Below are 22301 nucleotides of genomic sequence, written 5' to 3' on the forward strand. Positions count from 1 at the left end.
TAAATGCCTGATTGTATTTGCATCAGTCCTGAAATGCTTTAACCCTGATTCAACCATGTAAAGCACTTTGTAACTTTGAGTTTGAAAAGTGCTGTTTAAATTTCTGAGTTCCCGGTCCATTTTGCACAATTGAGAATGACTTCCGGATGGGAGCCGAAACGTCTTGATTCTGAAAACAGTGTCCAGATGACTACGACTGAAACCTTTTCTACGATAGAACACTCCTGCACGAATGAGGGACTACACCATCCTGTTTAAATAAAGTGTATTATTACTTTACTTAAATAAATGTTGCTGATAAAACTATTGTACTTTTACTCAGATAAAGTTTTGAATGCAGGATTTACTTTTAATTGTATACCTTTACTTGGGTAAAATATCTAATGGCCTTCCTACACTACTGCTTAAATACAGATTTTAGGCAGTGCAGAGCACGTAACACAGAATAGGTCAACATGTAGTTAGTTTTATTTTTACTTTCAATGTGTGTTCAGCATTCTTTCTTCTTCAAAATTATTCATAGCTCACTGCTTTATGTTTATGTCCACACATGAACAAATATGAAGTAACCACTAATCAACAGTCCGAGCAGTGACTAGTCCAACGTGCACCAGACTAATCTTTGACACCAGACCACCACACTGACTTTGGGCAGTTTCCTAACATTACTTTGAAGTTTGCTTCTAATTGACTTTTTAATTATGGTGGCATTGTCAGCATGGCACATCCCCATATGTTCTTGACTGGTACAATTTCTTTCAGTTCACATATATATGAGGTTATTTATGTCAACAGGGTGGCTCACTTATCTTTTTTCTTCTAGTGAGGAATGAAAGCAGTGATTGTTAAACAATGCTGCAAAATGTTTGTGGAGCCTATTAATGATACACTTGAAAGATGACTGATATTCCCATGTATTATGACCATACAGGTATCACATCTGGTGGGGAAAAAAGGACATCTAGGGACTGGAACCAAATCATTTTAATGGATCATCTCCATGATTATGGAACAGTTTAAAAGTTACTGAATAAACCAGTGTGTACATGTCTTAGATGAAGCACACAACTCATGCAACTGATTTCTCTTCCTGGAAGTCAAACAGCAGATTCCAGTTTTATTTATCCCAGAGACTTCAGGGTAGCCAGTATTCATGTCATCAAGGAACCTTCACACATTCTTTCATGTTATGTTATTAAGGTTTCATCATGTAACATTCATAACAAATAAAACCATGTACACTTGAATTTAAATAGTAGATGGTTAAAAGTTAATACTGTCAGAACTGGTGAAGTGACTATTTGCATCAAACATATGTAATAGACGTATTTACAGTATTTCCATATATTTAGATAATTTACACATTAATTATATAGAAAAAAGGCATCCCTTCAGTTCTAAGTGGAAAAAAAAACCACAATGATTTCGAGTATTTTTTAAAAACGCACTATCCTTTGGTTCCAACTGCAAACAGCAGCAACAACTTTAAAACTGTGTTCAGAGCAAAGGCACTAGGAAGTTATCTTACTGTACTTCAAAGAGCAGTCTGTTTTTAATTCAAAAATTGCAATGTGCAGAAACTATTGTTAACAAAGAAATGAAAGAATACGATAGCAATGACATTAATAGACCTATTTTAACCATCACATCTAAAAATATTGTAGGTTGATGCAACTAACTGATTCGCCTTTTATTTATGCCTATCAGTAATGCAAGTCATCCTGTTTAATTGAAAATGCTCAGAACTGTGGAAATTATTTGTTACCTTATATAATTACTGAACTGACTGTATGAACTCTTATCTGGGTTCTCGTAGAACATTGTCCATCTGCAAATATATTATCAGTGACTTGGATGTGAAAATGTCATGAAGTGATGCCACTGTTTGGGGCTGTAAGTATCACACTGACCACAAACTGTGAAAAAGCAGCTCAGACTACAGTATCAAACACAATAGACCTTTTTCACAGCAGACATTTTGACTTGTCAATAGTAGAGAAAGCACAGGTGGAACTACTAGCATTAGGTTCCCAAATTTTCAAGGCTCTCTTAAAACAATAATCAGGTGCCCACATACTTGCTGTAATAATCCCTCCTGTTCATACTGGACATTAAAGATCCCTTCCCTAAGGGCTTACAATGAAGTGATGGGGCAAAAAAATCTGCACTCCACATTTTGTGCAAAAATATATTCAAAAGTTTATCTGAAAGTAATGTGAGGCTTCTGCAGTCTGAGTTAGACAAATCAAATGAGTATCTTCCAATGTTTCTTCAGTACAAAAATCCCTCCTTTTGTTTCCCTGGCCAGTGTTTCCTTGTTGAGCTGTAGTGGAAGGGTTGAAACAAAAAAAGGTACTAAAAAGACAGTAACTCTGAAAGATATCCACTTGGTTTGTCTAACTCAGACTGCTGAAGCCTCATATTACTCAGCTAAACTTCTGAATACATTTTTGCACAAAACTGTGAATCTTGTCCCCCATCACTTTTACTGATAGTTAAATTAAACAATGGCTCTCTCATGAAAGTGTGTAGGTGGGCCAGCATGCACAATACCAAGACCCTGAAACTGAAGCAAATACATTCAGCCATTCATTTTATTATTTACACCTGTGCTTTCCTACAGTGACATGTCAAAACGTGAAACATGAACCCCCTGAAGCAACACTGTTTTGCAGTGAGACCTGAGTCAACAAGAAGTCTGACAAGTCCCTAAATGTCAGGAAGACATACTGTAGGTGCTGGTCAAAGATCACAGCCCTGACAGCCCCTGACACCCACACCTCACACAAACTGATGCTATCTGTGGCGTTTCCTCTGTTTGATGATAAACAGGTTCTCATCGGTTGGATACATCTGTGCATCAAGTTTTTTGTCAGCAATCCTGCGGGCTCGATTTCTCCTCTTTCTCTTCTTCTCTCCTTTCTCTTGCTTTGACCCCTGCATCTCTCCAGTTACAGTCCAAAAGAGACGGTCTGGTCTGCTGTCTCTGTGTCCTTCTGGTGCCACTGAACGAGCTTGCTTCGTTTTCTTCATCCTGTTCCTCTTCTTTTCTATGTACTCTCCTTTGCCTCCGCCTCTGGGAAAGTCATCTGCTTCATCCAAAATTAGTTTAGTTGGTTGGTTTCTCGAGGTGGGCACTGGTCTCTTGGGTTTCCACGGTTTCACATTGCCAGTGCTTTCCTGTTGTTTGTACTTATTTGTTTTGCGAGCTGGGGTCTTAAAGTCATTGTCGTCATTAAAAAATATATGACTTGGGCTGGGTTTGTGGTTGTTGGAGCTTTGGTGAGGTATATGGTTAGGCTGGTGGTTGTTTTTGTGATGGCTGGTTTTCTGTTTCTTCTTTGGCTGTCCTGGAGAGAGAGGGGTCTGAGAACTGGCAGGGAAAAGGCCATTTTTCTTCAGTTCTGGGGAAAACACAAACAAAAAGCCTTTAATGACTTATTTGATGTTGCCACAGCACAGCGAGCATCAAGAGGCAAAGTCAGGTTAGACAAAGGCTGTGTCAATATTTAACCCAAGTCAGACTTACCTTTAACCTTCAACTTTATCCTGTGTTGTCTGCGGTTGATGTCCTCCACGGTGTCGTAGTGGTTGATGAATGGGGTGCTGGGATACGTCCCATTGAACATCCTCTGCCGTGTGCACGCCTGAGGAAAACGCAAAAATGCATGACAGCATGTGCATGCACACACCAACAAGACAAAAAAAGATCAGTGATGTGTGGCATGACATTCAAACAAAAGTGGACAGAAACAGACTACAAGGGAGACACATTCTTTGCTCCAAATAGCTCTCTTATCGCATACAAAAACCTAACCTTTGTGTGTGGTAAGATTTTAACTATTTCTGATTTGTAGTGCAAGAGTAAATAAACTTTTCAACCTATTTCATACTACCTGCCAATGTTTTTATGCCATCATTCTGGGCTTTATTTTGGCCTAGAGACCAGAAAAAAAGCAAGCTAAATGGTAAATACCTACACATGTAATATTAAAAGGTAGTTAAATTAAAAACAAGACAGAGTGAACTACTCACATGGCCAAAGTGTCCTTTCCTGGAGCAGTTGTAGCAGTAGGCAGGGGTTCGACCCTGGTCTTCTCCCCGCTGTTTTATAAGAGTACCTGTTTTAGTCTAAGTACAGATAGAGAAAATAAAAGGAGCTTGTTACTAAAAAACAATGTTTTTAAATAAAAAATAATTTTACTAGGTGGTTTAACCTTCCATTTGTCTCCCATTCTCCCTCCTCTCTGCCATCATTCCCATGCTCTCTATTAATACGAGATGCTGTGTATTGTACGGTGAATATGGGTGCTGATATAAACCAGTGATTACCGGGGCTATAGTGAGAGGCCTGTAATGACCCTGTATGATAAGTAACCGTCTGTGTGTGTGTGTGTGTGTGTGTGTGTGTGTGTGTGTGTGTGTGTGTGTGTGTGTGTGTGTGTTGGACACAGGGTCCCGTCCCCTATGGGCCAGTGTTCTGAAAGCCGTCCATGCTCCAGCGCCCACAGCAAATATACACTGATAAAGAGAGAGAGGAGACACAGGCACAGTGCATTTACTGCTAATGTTACACACATGCACACACTTAATGCCATTCTCTAAAACACACACACACACACACACACACCTTCACACTCATCTAAAGGTGCCCTCTCCTTCCTCTCTCAACCCTGATTCCAAGATTACAAATGATTTTTGCCCCACGTCATTTCTTATACATAGCTTAGTTAACCTTCCCTCCTTTTCTTCTCCTCTCCCTTCCTCCTGTTTCCCTCTCTCCTCTGTACACACCCCTCCATCTACCCCTCACGCTTGTCCCCCCCCCTTTCCGCTTGAGTAGTTTTGCGGCAGAAAGGATGAATGCTATTAGAGCGTCGCGTCATTATCGGGTCAGGCCGGCCCGGGCCCATCTCCATCACAAAGGCCAGGAGATCACAGACCTCTTGCAAGCACACACACACAAACTCACACACACACACGTGCACCCTAAGGAGATCACAGTCCCCGTCTCAAGCCCCCCGACTTCCACCCTTCCTGCACCTCTTTCCATTCATCTTTCATGTAAATTGGCTGTAGGTCTCCCTCTGTCTCTCTCTCCCTGACCTTGGGCTTGTGTTATCTCCACATACTCTGATCCAGCACATAGACAGAATAAATGAAAGCACGAGAGGGGGGGGGGATGAAATCCCCTCCTATTCTCCCATCAACCTGTGATAGTTTGAAAACCTGGCGTGAATGTGCGTCTGTGTGCGTGTGAGGAGTTGTCTGGCTCATACAAAATTAATTAACTGGATGAACCTTCATCCCTCTCTCATTCCCGCTTCTCTGTTTTCATCCGCCGCTTCCTATCAGGGGCATCTAAATTGCTAACAGGGTGAGGGCCTGAGGGATCATATCAGTTTGGTGTCTTTCTCTTTCTTTCTCAGGGATTTGGAGGAGTCCTAGAGAGTCTGGCTATGTAGTGAAAGTCATTATGACACATGCATATTTTTTAGATAGTTTTGAAAATATGCTTTATCTCGGGCATGGAATTTGACATTTAGCACTGGCTGATGCCCAGAATGAAATCTTATGGCGAAAACTCGGCAAGGCATGAATATTTAACATTGTAGATCTGAGGCAATGATTAATGTCTGACTTGCTGTCACTTTTACTATTATACTATCTATACTATTGCTGGAGAGCATCCCGTGGTTAGCATATCGATAACACTTCTGTTTTTATCTTTGTCGTCATTATCTCTAATGTCCCATGTCCTAATAATATTTACTCTGCTCGATCAGTTGAACAAGTTAAACAAAGGTGAACTCTGACCTGCAAGTCTGACTTGAGATTGCACCAAAACAGGAAACACATGCTTGAATTTGTTCATTATTGAGGCTTCAATAAAAGTGAATGGTAGTTGGAGCGAATATTCATAGGACGGAAGTGTAATGTGACCGTACCTTTAAAAAGTCATGTCATCATCTGAATGGCCGATAGGTTCGGCTTTCAGATTATTCTCAGTGATTGTTTTCAGGACTAAAATCTCACAGCAAAAACTTGCTGGAGAGCACCCTGTGGTTTGCACAGCAGTAATGCTTCTGTTATTTTATTTGTTGACTCTATTGTTCATTTATTTATTTGGATCCCTATTAGCTTTTTACCAGCGCAACAGTTACTCTTCCTGGGGTCGATAGGGGGAAAAAAATGACTACAACAATTTCATGTGATTATGTAAGTAAATGTGAAAGTAATATTATGTTATGTTTTTTTGCTGCTAAGGTTAAAGGCAAATTTCCCCTATGGTGGACAATAAAGTTGTATCGAATTTGTTACCATTTGGACTTTACCATTATAATTTTTGCCCCTATGTAAACCTCTACAAACCACTGTATATGGGGCAGGCTGGGACCACGATGGAAATAAGTTATATAACTTTTAGTGTTATTATCCTGTTTCATGCATAACATCTTACCTGTGTTACATGCTTTTTATAATTTGTTTTATATTATTTATTTTTATATTTTTTGTCTTTTGTCCATGTGGAATTCAATGTATGTGTTTCTTTTGTTTTTTTCCCTGTTTTGTGAATATTGGGAGAAGTGTGCTATGTGCATGGTGTTTATGACAGAAATAAAATAAATATCATATCTAATTAATAAAAAATGATCAATTACATCTACCATTTCCCACTTTCCCAAAAGGCCCCAACCTCTCCATTCATAAAACTGTGTGACAGACAATTCACAACATGGGAGGCTGCATTAAAAACATGTGTCTGTGTATAACTAATGGAGTGCAGAGACAGCAGGAGAGATCTGAGTCTGATACACTTCCTGCTGATATGACATAAAGAGCTTCTGGAGCTGTTCAGAGACATTTTGCCTGTCAGACAAAAAAAGGACTGAAGCTGGAAGAGGACTGACGGTTTAGGATGCGTGTGTGTATAGGAGGGTGTTTGAGAAGGTCCTAAGGGCTTCGCTGTGTGGACACAGACAACCAGCCATCCGTGGCCTCTCACACATGCACACACAGGCACATGAGCGCTCTCTCTCTGTCACACACATACGCAACCGTGTTTTCCCACAGTAGCCCCAACACATACACTGTGTCTCTCTAAACCCCGCTCTCCTCTGCTCCTTGCCTTAGCTGCTGGTGGCAAAGCTGTGATAATCCTTTGGCCAACACAAAGCTCAGACTGTTACAGACTACAATCTGAAGGAACACACACACACACACAGTTATCAAACAGGCTTGTGTGTGTGTGTGTGTGTGTGTGTGTGTGTGTGTGTGTGTGGGGGGGGGTATCTGAACGGTAATGGGTGGTGGGAGCGTGGGGGCCAGGGCCAGCGGCACTGTTTTGCATATGTTATTACAGCAATGGGGAGAGGTTTGCATATGTTACTGGACCCACAGGGGACCAACTCTGCATGCTTTATCATAGGAAACAGCCTCACAACACAACACAAGACTACTGGGCTCATACCAAAACAAACAGACCCTTGTGGCGTGTGTGTGTGTGTGTGCAACATGCCAGTATATACATATTAGGTTAACTGGGGGGGGTTAATTAGACAGTTGAAATGGCTATAAGGTGAACATCTTTTCAAGGAGAATACAAACTAATCCACTTTCTCATATCTCAATTCTCATGTGGGAATTTCAACTGTGCAATTTCTTCGTAAAGAATTTAATTATAGTGTTTACTCTCACTCATGAACAGGAACAAGAAAATCAATCGTCCTTAGGAGAACGTTTAAGGTGGAGGTGTGCATGTGTGCAGTTAGGGAGTCTATGGAGGAGGGAGAGGAGGAGGAGGAGGTCCTCTAAATAACCAGATGTGATTTCCACCCCCTTTGTGTCAGCCAGTTCACAAAGACTCAGACCGAAGCCGTAACCCCGCGCCCTGCGAGGACTCACACTAGCAGTGTAATTCCCAGAGGCTCTTCCTATCTCCTCCCGTCAGTCAGTCAATCAGTCTGAACACAATCAGTAGGAGTCCTGATTTTCTCTTTAGAGAGAGAAAATGCTCCTGGAATGTAATGATAATGTGATGCAGGGGTGAACGGCAGTGGGTTGCCACCACTGGTGCCCCCCCCCCCTTTTGGGGCAGCGACTGGAGGTAATCTGGTCACACCGTGGAAGGCGGAACAGAGGATATAAGCTAATCTATTCGAATCTAGATCTAACTTATTCACTTTCTCTTCTCAGCACTCACTCCTGAGTTCAGAGTCTTTTTTTCTATTGTTGCGAGTGTGAGGCCGTGTTTATGGAAACATATCATTCACTTTATTCCCAGCAATTAGACAGTAACAACGCATATGTACATGAGAGACAGGGATTTATATATACTATATACAGATGAACTCTTATGCCCTGGTCGGGATGTTAAACCATAATTTTACGTCTCAGCCAACAAATCACACACAAACACACACTTCCATACGCACGCATGCACACACAACAAAATAGACACCATCCAGCTAAGCGGAAAGGCACAAAGACCTGCAAAGCCTGCAAGACCACTGATAACACTGCACCTGTGTGTGTGAGTGAATGTGAGCATGTGTGTGTGTGCATTTGTGTTTACATTCCTATGGTTTGTACATTTAGTAGTGTATGTGGAGACACCTGTACCAAAAAATAAACTCCCAAAAAAGTGTCTCCGTCTTCCTGAGCAAATACAGCGAACAGTATATGCGAGGTTTGACAAAGATCTGTGGACAGTTTTATGTCTTTATTTATATGTATTACCTCTTCTTATTTCTTCCTAACTACTCTAATTTATTGTTTTTATTATTGCTGCAGTTTGTTAAATTTTTTTTCTACTAAGCAATGATTTCTTATAGGGTCGAAACGAATGATTATTTTCATCATCGATTAATTAGTCAATCAAGGAAATAATCTGCAGGTTAATTGTTAAGTCTTTAAATGCCAGACAATTGTGAAAAATGTCCATCGCAATTTCAAAGAGCCCTGGGTAACATCTTCACATTGCTTGTTTTGTCCGTTCAAAGGTTCAGTTAAAAACAACATAGAGCAGAGAAAAACAGAGCTGGTGACAGCAGATGTTGGCCATGTTTGCTTGAAAATGATTAATCAAATATCAAAATAGTTGCTGATCATCAAAACAAATAGTTTCAACTCAAAGTTTATTTGTTTGTTTTTTTGCTCTCTGTTCTTCCTTCTGTTTTTTCGTATTATTATTATTATTATTTTTGCCATGATGCAATCCACACATCCCAGGTGGGACATTAAAGAATAAACTGAACCAAATGTGTTTTTGAGCTGGATGTGAGAGTATAAAGATACTGTGTACAAGATAAGTGTGTGTATACCAATTAACGATCATTAACTGCCATAACTCTGCACTGCACTTCTCTGTCATGAACTGTGCTACCCAAAAGACTCGAACCTACAGGACTTCACTTTCTCAGCTAGTTGGTTAATAAAACTAGATTGAAAACATACAAAAGCCATTTCCTTTTTACAAATGTACCCTCCACTGCCTCCTGTGCCGTCAGTGTCTCAGTCTGAGTGGGGAATAAAGAGTTGAGAGCCTTTTGACATGGCAAAGGTGAGAGTCTGTACTGTACAATGATGAGACAGCAAAAACAGCTCACTGAATAGATGTGGATTTAAAGGCTTTTTACAGAACACTGTTTGAATTGAACACATTTTTGTAAAAGGAAGGGAAAAAGAGAGAGAGGTCAGTCAGACAGAGGGAAGGACAGAACAGGAAGTGGAAAAAAGGTCAAAACTTAAACCTGTGATTTCAAGTTCAGCAGAAAGAAGAGAAGAGTTAAGAGCGGTATTGCTCATTGCTATTTTAATTATGAGTTATTTGTGAGGTTTAACTATTATGCAATGTTTTGTCAGAAAAAATGGGTGGAGATGTGAATAAGCCTTTACTCATTTGTGGGTCTCAACACAGATTTATCAATCACCACAGACTGCCTTAATGACAAATGTTAATATGTACGTTTTATAACAGTCTTGCTCATTTTTGTATTTCTCTCTCCTTCACCAGGTCGCTGTGTACAGGTTATTTGTTTGTGACTACACAGTTATATATTCACCTCATGTTGCCCGTCATTGCTACATGGATTATGTGATATTGTCAATTCACTTATTTCTGTTTTCAGGTGCAGTCTTTGTTTTTGAGGTTTTTGTATTGGCTTTTGTTGTGTATATATTTCTAATGTATATTATTAATGACTGTATAATAACGTCACTTATACTAATAGAAAAAAAACCCACCCACACACAGCTGTCTCATTTCCAATTCTTCTATTATTCTACATGATAGGTTTTAAACTAAGGAAGACCATTTGTGGTTAAAACATTGTCATGTCTATGTAGAATAAAATAATTGGGAATAAAACAGCAGTGTGAAGGTATTTTTTTGTCTTTTTGTGCAAATAACTGTTACCTAGCACCTGCAAAGAATTTATGAATGTGCATATGCCTCCTTATTATTGATTTATACTTTTATTTCATTTATATTTAAATCCAGAGCTATTGCCACTTTTATGTGTTATTCTGAAGAGGGACAGAGGGATGAAACTTCTTGAAATCAACATAAAAACATAATAACTTCAGTGTGCACACTCCATTTCTCTCTCCAGAGAGAAACTGTAGCAGCTAACAAACCAAACAAGCATCCTGTAGATGTACAGTTACCATGTATGTGCTTAACAAACTCCACAACAAACAAATTCCTCAAGGAGTAAATATGATCCTCTTCACCGTGTGTGATCAGAGTGCAGTTCTCTGTTTGACCACTGAAGGGCATGCTAACACAGCATGCTGAAAAGGTCCTACAACAATCTCACCTGTGGCCAATTTCAACTGCTGAAGTGAGACTGGTTTAGGTCAGAAAAGATGCACTCTGTCATAATTATTAACTTTTATGAATTATTATTAAGACAGTAAAACAGCAAAAGCATAGCCCTTTTCTGGATAAGTTTGACTACAGACTTATCTTAGAAAGAATTAGTGACCTGACTGGGTCACTGGGGAGGACAAGCATTTTCAGCTTCAGTTGCTTATATGAAACATTATTCCAAAAATACAATAAATATTTGTTTAGGAACAGAAACAAATCCATCTGCTTTGCATTCCCATGTCATTGAAGAAATAGAACAACCTATTTTCACATATAAAACACAACTTCAAGATATTCAAAACATTTACAAATTGTTTGTCAAATAATTTCTCTGAATTAAAATCTGAAAAATGTCAACAGTGCGCAGTGTTTTGTGTTGTTCCTTGAAATGGTAAAGTATATTTACACTATTGGGTCAAATACATAGATCAACAAATACTACATATCACTCTGAACATCCAGTATGTATTTCAGAAAATAAAATCAAAGAACTGAAATTTTCCCTCTACAGGACAGTAAAGAACATTTTCACTAAAACAAAACAACTTGAATATAACAGTGACATGTCATGCACCAGAGTTCTAGGTGAACATCTGTTCATTTAAAGTGAAATAAAAACCCTTTGTCTGATATTACGTTTATTTTTACTAAGTGTGTTCAGGCTTTTCGAGTTTCATTATCTGAGGAATTTTACACCATAGGATGGGTGTGTTAAGGTTGCTCACGACATTGACGTTGCAAAGGAGTTAAACTCTTATGTCTTCATTTAAGTTGTGATGTTTAATGACTATTTGCAAGTGTCATATCTATGAACAATTATTTCGTTCAACCAACAAAAGTGGAAGAAATTAGCCATTTGAACTATACAGACTAAATATTTTAATATTTTGAAGCACCTAATGCATTATGAGCTTTAATTTGACATGGACAAACTCAAGAGGTCGACTTTGTTAAAAAAGCCATTCTTATTTTTTTTTTTCTAAAGAAATGTGAATGTATTTTCTTTTCTGAAAAGAAGAGGATTTTAAGGGGCAACCGTCCTAACCTTGGGCTAACAAAGACAAGTGTGAATACAGAAAGAACGGTACAACATACTAAATGAAAAGGGAGAAAAAAGGGCAGTCAAGTGAGAAAGAGGGACACCGAATGGAGTTTAAGGAGAGTTAAAACGGCTTAATTTCTGTGTTGAACAAAAAGGTCACAGACTGTTTTTTCACAGGCACCCCTGAGAGAGACGCGCACGCACACACACACACACACACACACACACACACACACACACACACACACACACCTGTCCCCGAGGAAAAGGTCGATACACACACACACACACTGATACCACCATGAGGAGAGAATCCGCTCGATAAACTCACACACACACACACACACACATATATATATATATATATATATACATACACACACACACACACACACACCACCGTGGGCAGTAGTACCGATCAATAAACACACACGTACAGGTGTCACCACTACTATCTAAAGAGAGGCCAATCAATGTTCACAAACTGATGATACCTGTACCAATCAGCTGCTGTGTGCTCAGATCCACTCTCTGCTCGCTCTCTCCTGTCTCTTTCACCCTTTTTAATACACTCATCCCTCCTCTTCTCTCTCTCTCTCTCTCTCTCTCTCTCTCTCTTTCTGAATCTTTTACAACACATCTCTCTCTCTCTCCAGCTATCTCTGTCTTCCTCTCTCTGTCTCTGGTCCATACAGACTACATTTCTCCCTTGTAGGTGAATCATGTTCAATCTAATATCACATGGACCCTTCTTGCTTTGATAGACCACATACAGCTAGCAAAAACATACCAAAAAGGCACATGGAAGTTAATTATTGATTAGGATTTGACCCACGTTCAGAGTTTTAAAAATTCAAAAGGAGGAAAATTCTCACTTCAAATAGCCTTGCTGGTTAAAGAGCGAGCCTACACTTCCTGCAGCAGCCATAGGGTGGCGCTCTGGTCCTAACCCAGCACAGCAGGGTCCTGACAACACTAACAGGAGGAAAAAGTCACTGTGACTTGTGTGTGTTGTATGCATAAAATCACACATTTATGCATGATCTTTACATGCATTAATGCAGCGTGTGGAAGGACAGCAGGTCGTTCAACTTGTGCTGCCTTTCCTGATCATTCTCCCTCCATCCATTACCCCTTCATTGTACCCCTCCTTTCTTGTCTTCCCATCTTCCTGTCTTCCATTTCTGTTTTTCTCTCTCTCTGTCCTCAACTGCTGAACCAAAATCTCTTCTTCTCCTCTTTCCTGTGTTGTTGGCTGGCAATGATGAAAACACCACCACTGTTGAGTTCAAATACAGTGTGTGGCATACTGAAAATGATTTTCAGTATCTCCAATTTTGGTAATCTATTAATTGTTTTTTGCCTTTTATCAAGAAAAATGCCAATTATTTGCTGGATTCAGCCTCAGAATTTGCTGCTTTCTTGGTTTTATTTCATTGTAAATTGAATACCTTTCAACTGTTTGTTAGACAACACAACCAAGATGTCACCCACAGCACTGGGAACTTGAGATAGGCATTTTTCCTCTAATTTCTGACATTTTATAGGCAAAACGATTAATTGATTTATCTAAATTATTACAGATTCATCGATGATGAAAATAATTGTTAGATGAAGCCCTATGCTACATTTCCGTGACAGCTCTCTTTGGTGTATTTTTGTATTCCTGTTATGATTGGGTTAACGTAGATAACGTGACATTAATCTAACATTTTCAATGCTGCTCTGATGGCATTTAAGAACAGAATAGAAACATATTCAGCTATCTAAAACACCAACAATTAATATAGTATTTTGGCATCACTCACTCAGAGTCAAAAGGGCCATGGCTTCTCTTTACAATCGCCATTTTGCACTGACAATCAACAATCAGTAGAAATCCAAAGCAGAAAGGGCATGATGCAATGCAGCCACAAGAAATGTGATTTGTGTAAGAGGTGCAGGTGAGATTATAGCCATGACCCGATAACAAAAGTGACTCAACCATAAACCCATCTTAGACTGAAAGAAGTTCACACCTGTTCTTTTGGGCTTGTTCAAATGCATTCTGGGAAAAGAAGGAAAATGTGTACAGAAACATACGCCTATGAGGTTGACTGGTAGAAATATGTACATTAAAACATTTAATTACACATTTTCATCCCCGAAAAACAGCTAGAATGCATTAAACATCATACATCGTACACTAGTACTTAGTGAGAAAGATAAGAAAACACAAAGATGGAAGGAGGTAGGCAGGTGGGGTCTGACCCCACGCTCTAAAGCTGTATGCAAAAGAAAGAAGTAAAACCAGGGTGTCTGTGGGCGGTGAGTGAAAGAGAAAGACAGACTGAGAAAGAGTTGTGGAAGTAAACCTGTTCTTCGAAGCAAATCTTTATGTAATATCACTGTGTAAAAATGTCTTCAAAACCATATGACACAGGCAAGATGAAAATGTTGATGTATGATAGCTTTTTACTCCATTTACTGCTCTATATATATTTGTAGAAGTGTGTTTGTGTGTGCGTTTTGTGTGTCCATGTGTGTCAGTATCTTACTTTCTCAGTAAATACCCCAGGGCTTTGTGGTCTATACTATGTGGTTTGGAGGAGTTTGTTAGTTGAGGGCCAGGTGCAGGCAGACAACACATACACTCACAGAAGATAAACGGACCCAGCACACACACACGAAGGATAAATGGACCCAGTGGTAGGGAGGTCTGACAGAATGCCTTTTCACACCTGGCTGAGCCCAGCGGAAGGTGACAGAGTCACATCTCCCAAAGCGTGCAAGTGTGCGCGCGCACACACACACACACACACACACACACACACACCTTCTCACATTGGGGAGTTCAGGGTCATAAGCAGCATCATGAATAAAATGAGGCTGTCTTAAACAGAAGGATCCCTGTGTATGCATGTGTGTAAGTGTGTGTTTGTGTGTGTGAGTGTGTGTTGGTGTCTGCGCGGGCCCCTAACCCCCATGCCAGTTTGGATCTGTAACGACCTTCTGTTCCCAGTGCTTAAATGGCTTAAATACTTCAATTAGACCTGGGTCACAATCCTCCACCCGTTAAAGCATGCCGTCACACACAAACACACACACAGAAACATACAAAAAAGGTTTCCTCATCTTCCGAGGCAACCAAAGAATCTTTCTGCCGCTCTTTCACCAGCATCTTCTCCTCTCATCTGTGGTTCAACGCGAAACTCTACAGTAAAACATATAGCATCCCCCGCCACCACGTGAGCAACAATTAAATTTAAACTCCAATCCTCTCTGCCAGCGTCTCCCCTGGAACTTCTCTGTCCTACTCCCTCCTCCTTCCTTCCTTCCTCCTCCCTCCACCTCTCCCGCTGTGCTACCCTAGCGCTAACGATGCTGCCTTTTCATTAGACAGCCCCTGCTAATTAATCTCCATAGAGGAGAGTGACAGACCTCCCCCAACACACACACACACACACAAAATGCACGCCAAGATATATGCAAACACAAACTCTTCTTCCCTCTCTCTCTCACTCCCTCGTCCCGAGTGGCGTTGGCAGCCCATTTCATGCTTTATCACGTCTTTTAATTGACAAACAAGCTGCTCTTTTCTCTTAGGCTGAGGTCTATATCACCCCCTCGCTCAGATGTGCACGCACACACACACACACACACAGCCAAGAAAACTAGTTATCTTTTCAGATTTCGGATAAACACACACACACACACAAATAAGCAAATGTATCCCTGCTGACATATGGCCCATGTGACTGTCACACACTTTTCTACTCTTTGACACATTGTTTCTGCACACATCACATATACACACACACAAACACACACACATAGATGTCACATGTGCATTTAGGTTGAAAATGAAGCCCAAAAAAAATTAAAAAGGTTCCCATTAGTCTTGGCACTTCCTTAATCTTCTGAGATGTTTTTTTTCTGCCATGGTTCACTCATCTGCTACAGGGCAAGGTCAATACCAATCACAACTGACTTTAAGAGTGATCATGTGACACCTTTGCCTTCCCAAGGAAAATACTTTCTTTTGGGTGGCTTTTTGGAACATCCACATGCTAACTTACAAATGATCTGATTTTTGTGAAGGCCTTATCACATTGCTCAAATCACTCAGATACTCCATAAAGCATAAGGAGAGAGTGAGGTGAGGGTCATCACCCAAGTACCTGATGCTATCAGTGGTTGGAGTTTAGTTTGACCTGCTAATGCAAAACCTCCACAATCCACTTTTATTTATTTATTTTTTTTGGTGTAAGTGGACCATATTCTGTAAATTAATACACAGTGAATAAATAAAGTTTTGAAATGTTGTAGTCTTTCTAAATGAATTAAAGAAAAGGGGAGCATGCTACAGTGTTGCGAGTTCTTGTGAAACAGATCATATCTATTTGTTTGACTCAGCACCTGGACAGAAAAGATGCGTGTGTTTTACACATTGAATAATTAAAGTCTCCTATGCAAGGTCATTTTCCAGAAGACCTCAGTTAATAAATTAGTATTGTTGGATATACTATTGGTTAAGGCATATTTTGTACATTAAGATATAAAATATTTCTATTCTGATAAGGCAAGTTCTGCATGAAAAAGATTTAAGAAGTGTCACCGGCTGTAAGTGGGGCAGGGTGAGTGTGCTGCTGGCTGAGTCACCCCCTCCACCACCACCACCTTGTTCTTCTACATTTCTCTGCTTTTAATTGGGACTCTGAGCAGAACTACTACGTCCACTGGGATTTTGCCAAATTTGACACAGGTTGAGTACATACAAACAAACAGACTCGCTGTACATACAGCGAGGACTGTTTTTAACATAGTATTAAGGTAAACTTCATGGTATGTAAAATTAAGCCGTTTTAACTCCTCTCCTTAATTTATTCGTTTATTTAATAAACATAAATCTGTTAACTTTGTTTCCTCCTTTATGTTGCTTCCCCCGAGCCAGGGTTATAACATATGAGGGCTTGTCCAGTCCATAATTACATATTTTCGGTTACTTCCTTAGGTTTTGGTAAGAGGCATGATGCAATGCAGGGCCATGGTTTGGCCAATCAATCAGTCAATCAGTAGAAATCCAAAGCAGAAAGGGCATGATGCAATGCAGCCACAAGAAATGGGATTTGTGTAAGAGGTGCAGGTGAGATTATAGCCATGACCCGATAACAAAAGTGACTCAACCATAGACCCATCTTGACTGAAAGAAGCAAGTTCACACCTGTTCTTTTGGGCTTGTTCAAATGCATTCTGGGAAAAGAAGGAAAACGCGTACAGAAACATACGCCTATGAGGTTGACTGGTAGAAATATGTACATTAAAACATTTAATTACACATTTTCATCCCCGAAAAACAGCTAGAATGCATTAAACATCATACATCGTACACTAGTACTTAGTGAGAAAGATAAGAAAACACAAAGATGGAAGGAGGTAGGCAGGTGGGGTCTGACCCCACGCTCTAAAGCTGTATGCAAAAGAAAGAAGTAAAACCAAGGTGTCTGTGGGCGGTGAGTGAAAGAGAAAGACAGACTGAGAAAGAGTTGTGGAAGTAAACCTGTTCTTCAAAGCAAATCACAATTACATATTTTCGGTTACTCCCTTAGGTTTTGGTAGCTATCTGCCTTGTTTGGTTTTCTACTGTGGTGTGGTGGTAAGTAGCCTGTCTACCCCTTTTTTTCATGCACAGTTGGGCAATATCTTTGGGTTTAGAAGTAAACCCTGGTAAGTTAGGCGCCAAGTGAACCAGCTAAACAGACTTATCAGTTCTTCCATCGGCTCACTACTCTATTATTTTGCCTTTTTTATTTTGAGGTAATCCTGGATGGAGGCACTAGTCTCTGTTGGGGGTATGCTGTACAGTGCTGTTGGCCTTGTTTGGCTGATGGTGCTGTGCAGCGTTTTTGCCTCAAACCTGGCACGCATCGCAGAAGAAGGTTAGGCATTAGACAGTTTATGGTAGGTAGGAACTGCTGTTTACTATTGATAAATCTGCAAGATGGCTTTGATTCACTGTGTTGGCAGGGGAGACAGTAGCAGGCTTTAGCTTTTGTGTTGAGTGTCCACGACTTGGCTGTTCAGGATTTTGCAGCTTTGTTAGCGCTGTAGTTCATACTTAAGTTGTCTTTGTGTATGAGCTTTGTGTTGTAGCTAGGTTTTCCTTTTTGTTGTATGCATCTTAGGACAATTTGGTGACTAGTAAGTCGTTGAGCTCTAGGAAACCTACTTATGTGCTATTTTGGTGTTAAGCGCTTTAGGGTAGTAGCAGTTTTGGTAGCTGAAGTTTCTGTATAGAGAGAGCACTGAGATTGCCGCTTTGTGTAGTTAAATGCTACATTGCTCGGACACTTTGTGGGATGTATTGGCACTGGTGAGAAAAGTGTTTTTTTTTCATTCTTGAATGCAGGTTTTGCCAACAACCTTGTTCTTGAATTGAGAGACCTTTAAGCTTTCTGCATACTGAGTAAGTATACAGTGAAGTCAGAATGGCAGCATGTGTAGAGGACTTTTTGGCTGAACCTTGTCCAGTCGTTGAAAGTTGCCTCTAGTTATGAAACTGAAATCACTAGAAGTGATGGGTGAAGAAACATTAAGGAAGCTCTTAAGGCTATTTTGATTAAAAAAGGGGTACTTCCTGGTAAGATGGAAAAAGGAACTCCTGAAGTGAGATCACCTGTTACAACTTCCCTCAACTGAGATTGAGCTGAGATTTAGGGAGTTGCAATTAAAGGAAAGGCAGCTACTGTTAGAGAAGAAGCATTTACAATTTACATTTACAGACAAGAGGCTGCATGCTCCCCAGATTCAGCATTTGATGTCAGTAAATATGTGAAAATGGTTCCACGCTTTTTGGAGGAGGGTATTGAAAATGTTTTGTTTTGTAATGGTGTGTTCTTGTTGGTAACAGAAATATTCTTCTGTGTCACTCAGCAGAGCTCAGATTTTGAAGTTAGAAGCCAATGAATATGTTCAACCAAAATGCACCTTACCTTTTATTGGCCTCTAAATTTTGTAGGACAAAGTATTTATATACTACGTCCCCATCTAGCACTCATCTGTGTCTACAAACTGATTACCCCCTGATCAAGCCCACTGATGAAAACATAAAGAAGTGTAGCAGTGTTCAAGTGAAAGTGTGAACAGCACTAGTGTGGAGTTTGCTGACAGGTTTTGTGGTAAGACACTCACCGTGATGTGATACTGTCTCCAGATCTCTGGACAAGCCTGAGGAGAGAAAAAAACATTTAACCTTTAGGCAGTAATGATATTTAGGCAGATGCTGACTAACACACTGGAGAGGACAGACAGGACCAAAAGGAAACTGAAAAGCAGACCAGGTTCCCATTTTTTTTGCCTGTCTGACTCTTTAAGTCTCTTCCTCTGTCTCTCACTAAACCATTATGACCCTGATTTCTCAAAAATAGCCTGTTCTTTCCATGTGTCTCTCTGCAGTCAGTCACTCAAACAGTCAGTAAGTAAGGCAGTCAGTCATTTTGTCCCGGTGTGGCTAAAGCATTATCTCCGGTGCTTCGCCACGCTGTTCCTTAAGCGTTCCAACATCCTTTCCCAACCGCCGCCACTTCCCACTGGGAAATTGAAAATGCAGCAGTCGCCGCAGGCAACAAGATTTATCTACTTACACACCTACTGAGTGCGAGAGACAGAGAGAGAGGAAGAGGAAGATTTAAGCCTGTTCTGTGAAGAAGGCTTTGTTTATTTCTCTCTTGCATACACTAAACAAGTTCCTTTACAAATTTGCATGATATGCAAATTCTGGTCACATTAAAAAGAGACTTTTTGGCCCAAAGTGCTTGTTCAAATCCTAACCTTTAGAGCAGCCTGTAAAGAACGCTGGGCACTTTTTCTAGCTTAATCTGAGCTGTTTAGATTTGAACACAGAGATGGGTAAATATGAATTTCGATAGCTGTATCTTCCACCACCTCTCATCTAGCTTTCTTTTCTTCAACCAGCCCCCACCACACCCACACCCGCTTGCTCTCGTTTGCTCTCTCCCTCCAGACCGCCGGGGTAGCGTGTTGTTGTCGAGGGCGACAGGCGAGGCGAGCGACACACTCGCGCTCCGTCAACCGTCTGTCTTTAATGAGAGACACAGAAAGGCCCAGGGGACAGAGACCTGACTCTCTTTCTCTCTCACTCAGTCACACTAACACATACAGTATAATTTGAGTACGGCGAAAAAAAAGTTATGCGTTCCAAGAAAAGGGTAATTACAATACCACACAACTCTGCACCTTTGTCTGCTGTTGAAAACAATATGCAAAAGAGAGAGGAAGAAGAAGATGAACGTGAGGATCCAGAGGAAGAGGGGAGAAAGAATGGATGAGAAAGAGAGAGAGGAAAAATGGGCGGTGTGTGTCCTGGTCTCCCCTCTCCCTCTGGTGTTCACCTGGTTACTCATCCATTACACAGAGCACAGTACATGACTGACTGGCGGAGAGATTTGGGGGGGCGCGGCGAGGTGGGGGAGACACAGGCAGGATCTTACATGCACACAGGGTTTTCCATTCTATGGCATTAGTGTAAATGGGCAAGGTAATGAACGTTGCGGTGGGATAATTGTCATTGATGGTCATTAGATTCACCCTTCAGTGCCAACACACATACACAAACACACACAAGCCCACAGCTGGAATATGCAGCATGGCAGAGACATAACTAAGCTGTAATTGCTGAAGTGTATCAATTAATGTGAACAGCAGCGTGTGCTGACCCCTGGTCACTCATTATTACTCAGGGAGAAAGTATGGGAGAGAGGGAGGAGGAAGCGGGGGAGAAAAGACGGAGAAAGAGGGAGGGAAAGAGGGGGTAATGGAGAGGAAATAAAAGTAGGGTGCATGCAGTATACTTCTGTTATAAAGGTGGTGGTGCTTAATCATGTTTACATTAAGCGCTAATTGTTACTTACTACAAACCAAAGCCCCCACACACATTATCTGTGCTGGCTGACACAGTAGCATGTTGACTGAATTCAAAGCTTTCCTACTTCTGCAATACTTCATTCCCTTCCTTTTAAAATATACGGTATGCCTTCGTATCTTCATTGTCTTTTTGCTTTTAGTATTGATTTATGTTCAGGTCCTATGATAAGTTGTATTTCCAGGATTTTCTATGCGTTTCGATCAAATGTGTTTAACTACATCAACTAACTGTTGATGTCCTGTAACTGCATGACATGGTACAGATGTCCCGTTATAATGTGTTGGATTCCCTTGTGTCAAATAGACCATATGGCAAAAAGTATGTAGATAAACACTTTTGTGTACTTTTGGTCTCAGGCTGTTCTACTTAGTTTGATCTTGGCCCTTTAATTCCAATTATGGGAAATCTTAATGCTGCAGCATACAATGACATCTTAGACAATAATGCGCTTCCATCTTTGGGACCACATTTTGGGAAGGCCCGTTCCCGTCTCAACATGACAATGCCCCATGCCAAAACTGAGGTCCATAAAAAAAATTATTTTTCCGAGTCTGGCGTTGAGAAGGTTGGCTGGTCTGCACAGAGCATTGACGGCAATCCCATCCAACACCTTTGGGATGATCTGGCCTCAATAATCATGTATGGGTGTGATGTTTGGGTGTTCACATACTTTTGGCCATGTGGTGTGTTTGCCCTGCTGAAGATAAGTCTGATTTTATTTCTACATGCCTGCATTGGACTCAAATGAGTCTTCTTCTCTTATTTGAATTAAAACTAGAGCTGCATGATATGGTAAAAAAAACTCATACAACTCATATTGCGATTATTTTGACAGATATTACGATTGCAATATGATTCACGATTAGTGGGAATGATGATTTTTGCATCACAATTTTCATTTTCACTGAAAAAACTATTAAAATCATGATGATAATGTGACATTTGTTGGGGTCTGTACCAAACAAACATGTTTTCTTAAATCTGGAGAACAAAACTTGTAGGCCAGGCCATCTCTGCAGCACTAGTACTTCATTATAAAGCTGTTTGTCACACATTTTACCTTTATCAAAATATTGCATCTTCTGAGATTTGGATATTGCACTTGGCCATTGCACTTTGGATATTGCAATTTTGATAATATTTCGATTAATTGTGCATCCCTTAAAACCTAATAAAACAGGATGCTATACTCACGTCAAAGAAGTGCCCCGTCATGCTGCAGCGATGGCACTGTTTGTGCCAGTACGCTCTCTCTTTGCAGGAATCGTAGAGGTGCCCAGGCAGGCCGCAGTTGTTGCAGTGCTTATTGGGACATTCACTGACCAAGTGGCCTGGAGTGCCACAGAGGAAGCAGGACGATAACTTCTGCGCACACACACACAAATATATACAGACATAATACGGTTAGTAGTTTTACGTACTTGTACTCAACAATGTGTATAAGCTGTACATGCTACTGTGCC

At 40.5% G+C, this 22301-nt stretch overlaps 1 protein-coding gene across 1 annotated transcript in view; it reads right to left on the reverse strand.

The window, feature by feature from the left end:
• Positions 1–966: 966 nt before the first annotated feature.
• The window catches only part of zcchc7 (zinc finger, CCHC domain containing 7), a 48705-nt gene continuing 27370 nt past the window's right edge, over positions 967–22301 (reverse strand). Inside the window, exons 6-10 of the mRNA XM_044190144.1 lie at positions 22033–22203; positions 19086–19121; positions 4036–4131; positions 3530–3647; positions 967–3404 (exon numbers count right to left, since the gene is read on the reverse strand). Of these exons, the coding sequence (XP_044046079.1) occupies positions 2797–3404; positions 3530–3647; positions 4036–4131; positions 19086–19121; positions 22033–22203 (1029 nt within the window). The 3' untranslated portion in view covers positions 967–2796. The remainder of the gene's footprint in view (positions 3405–3529; positions 3648–4035; positions 4132–19085; positions 19122–22032; positions 22204–22301) is intronic.

This window comes from Siniperca chuatsi, linkage group LG3 (genome assembly GCF_020085105.1).
Source record: "Siniperca chuatsi isolate FFG_IHB_CAS linkage group LG3, ASM2008510v1, whole genome shotgun sequence".
In the NCBI taxonomy this organism is placed as follows: domain Eukaryota; kingdom Metazoa; phylum Chordata; class Actinopteri; order Centrarchiformes; family Sinipercidae; genus Siniperca; species Siniperca chuatsi.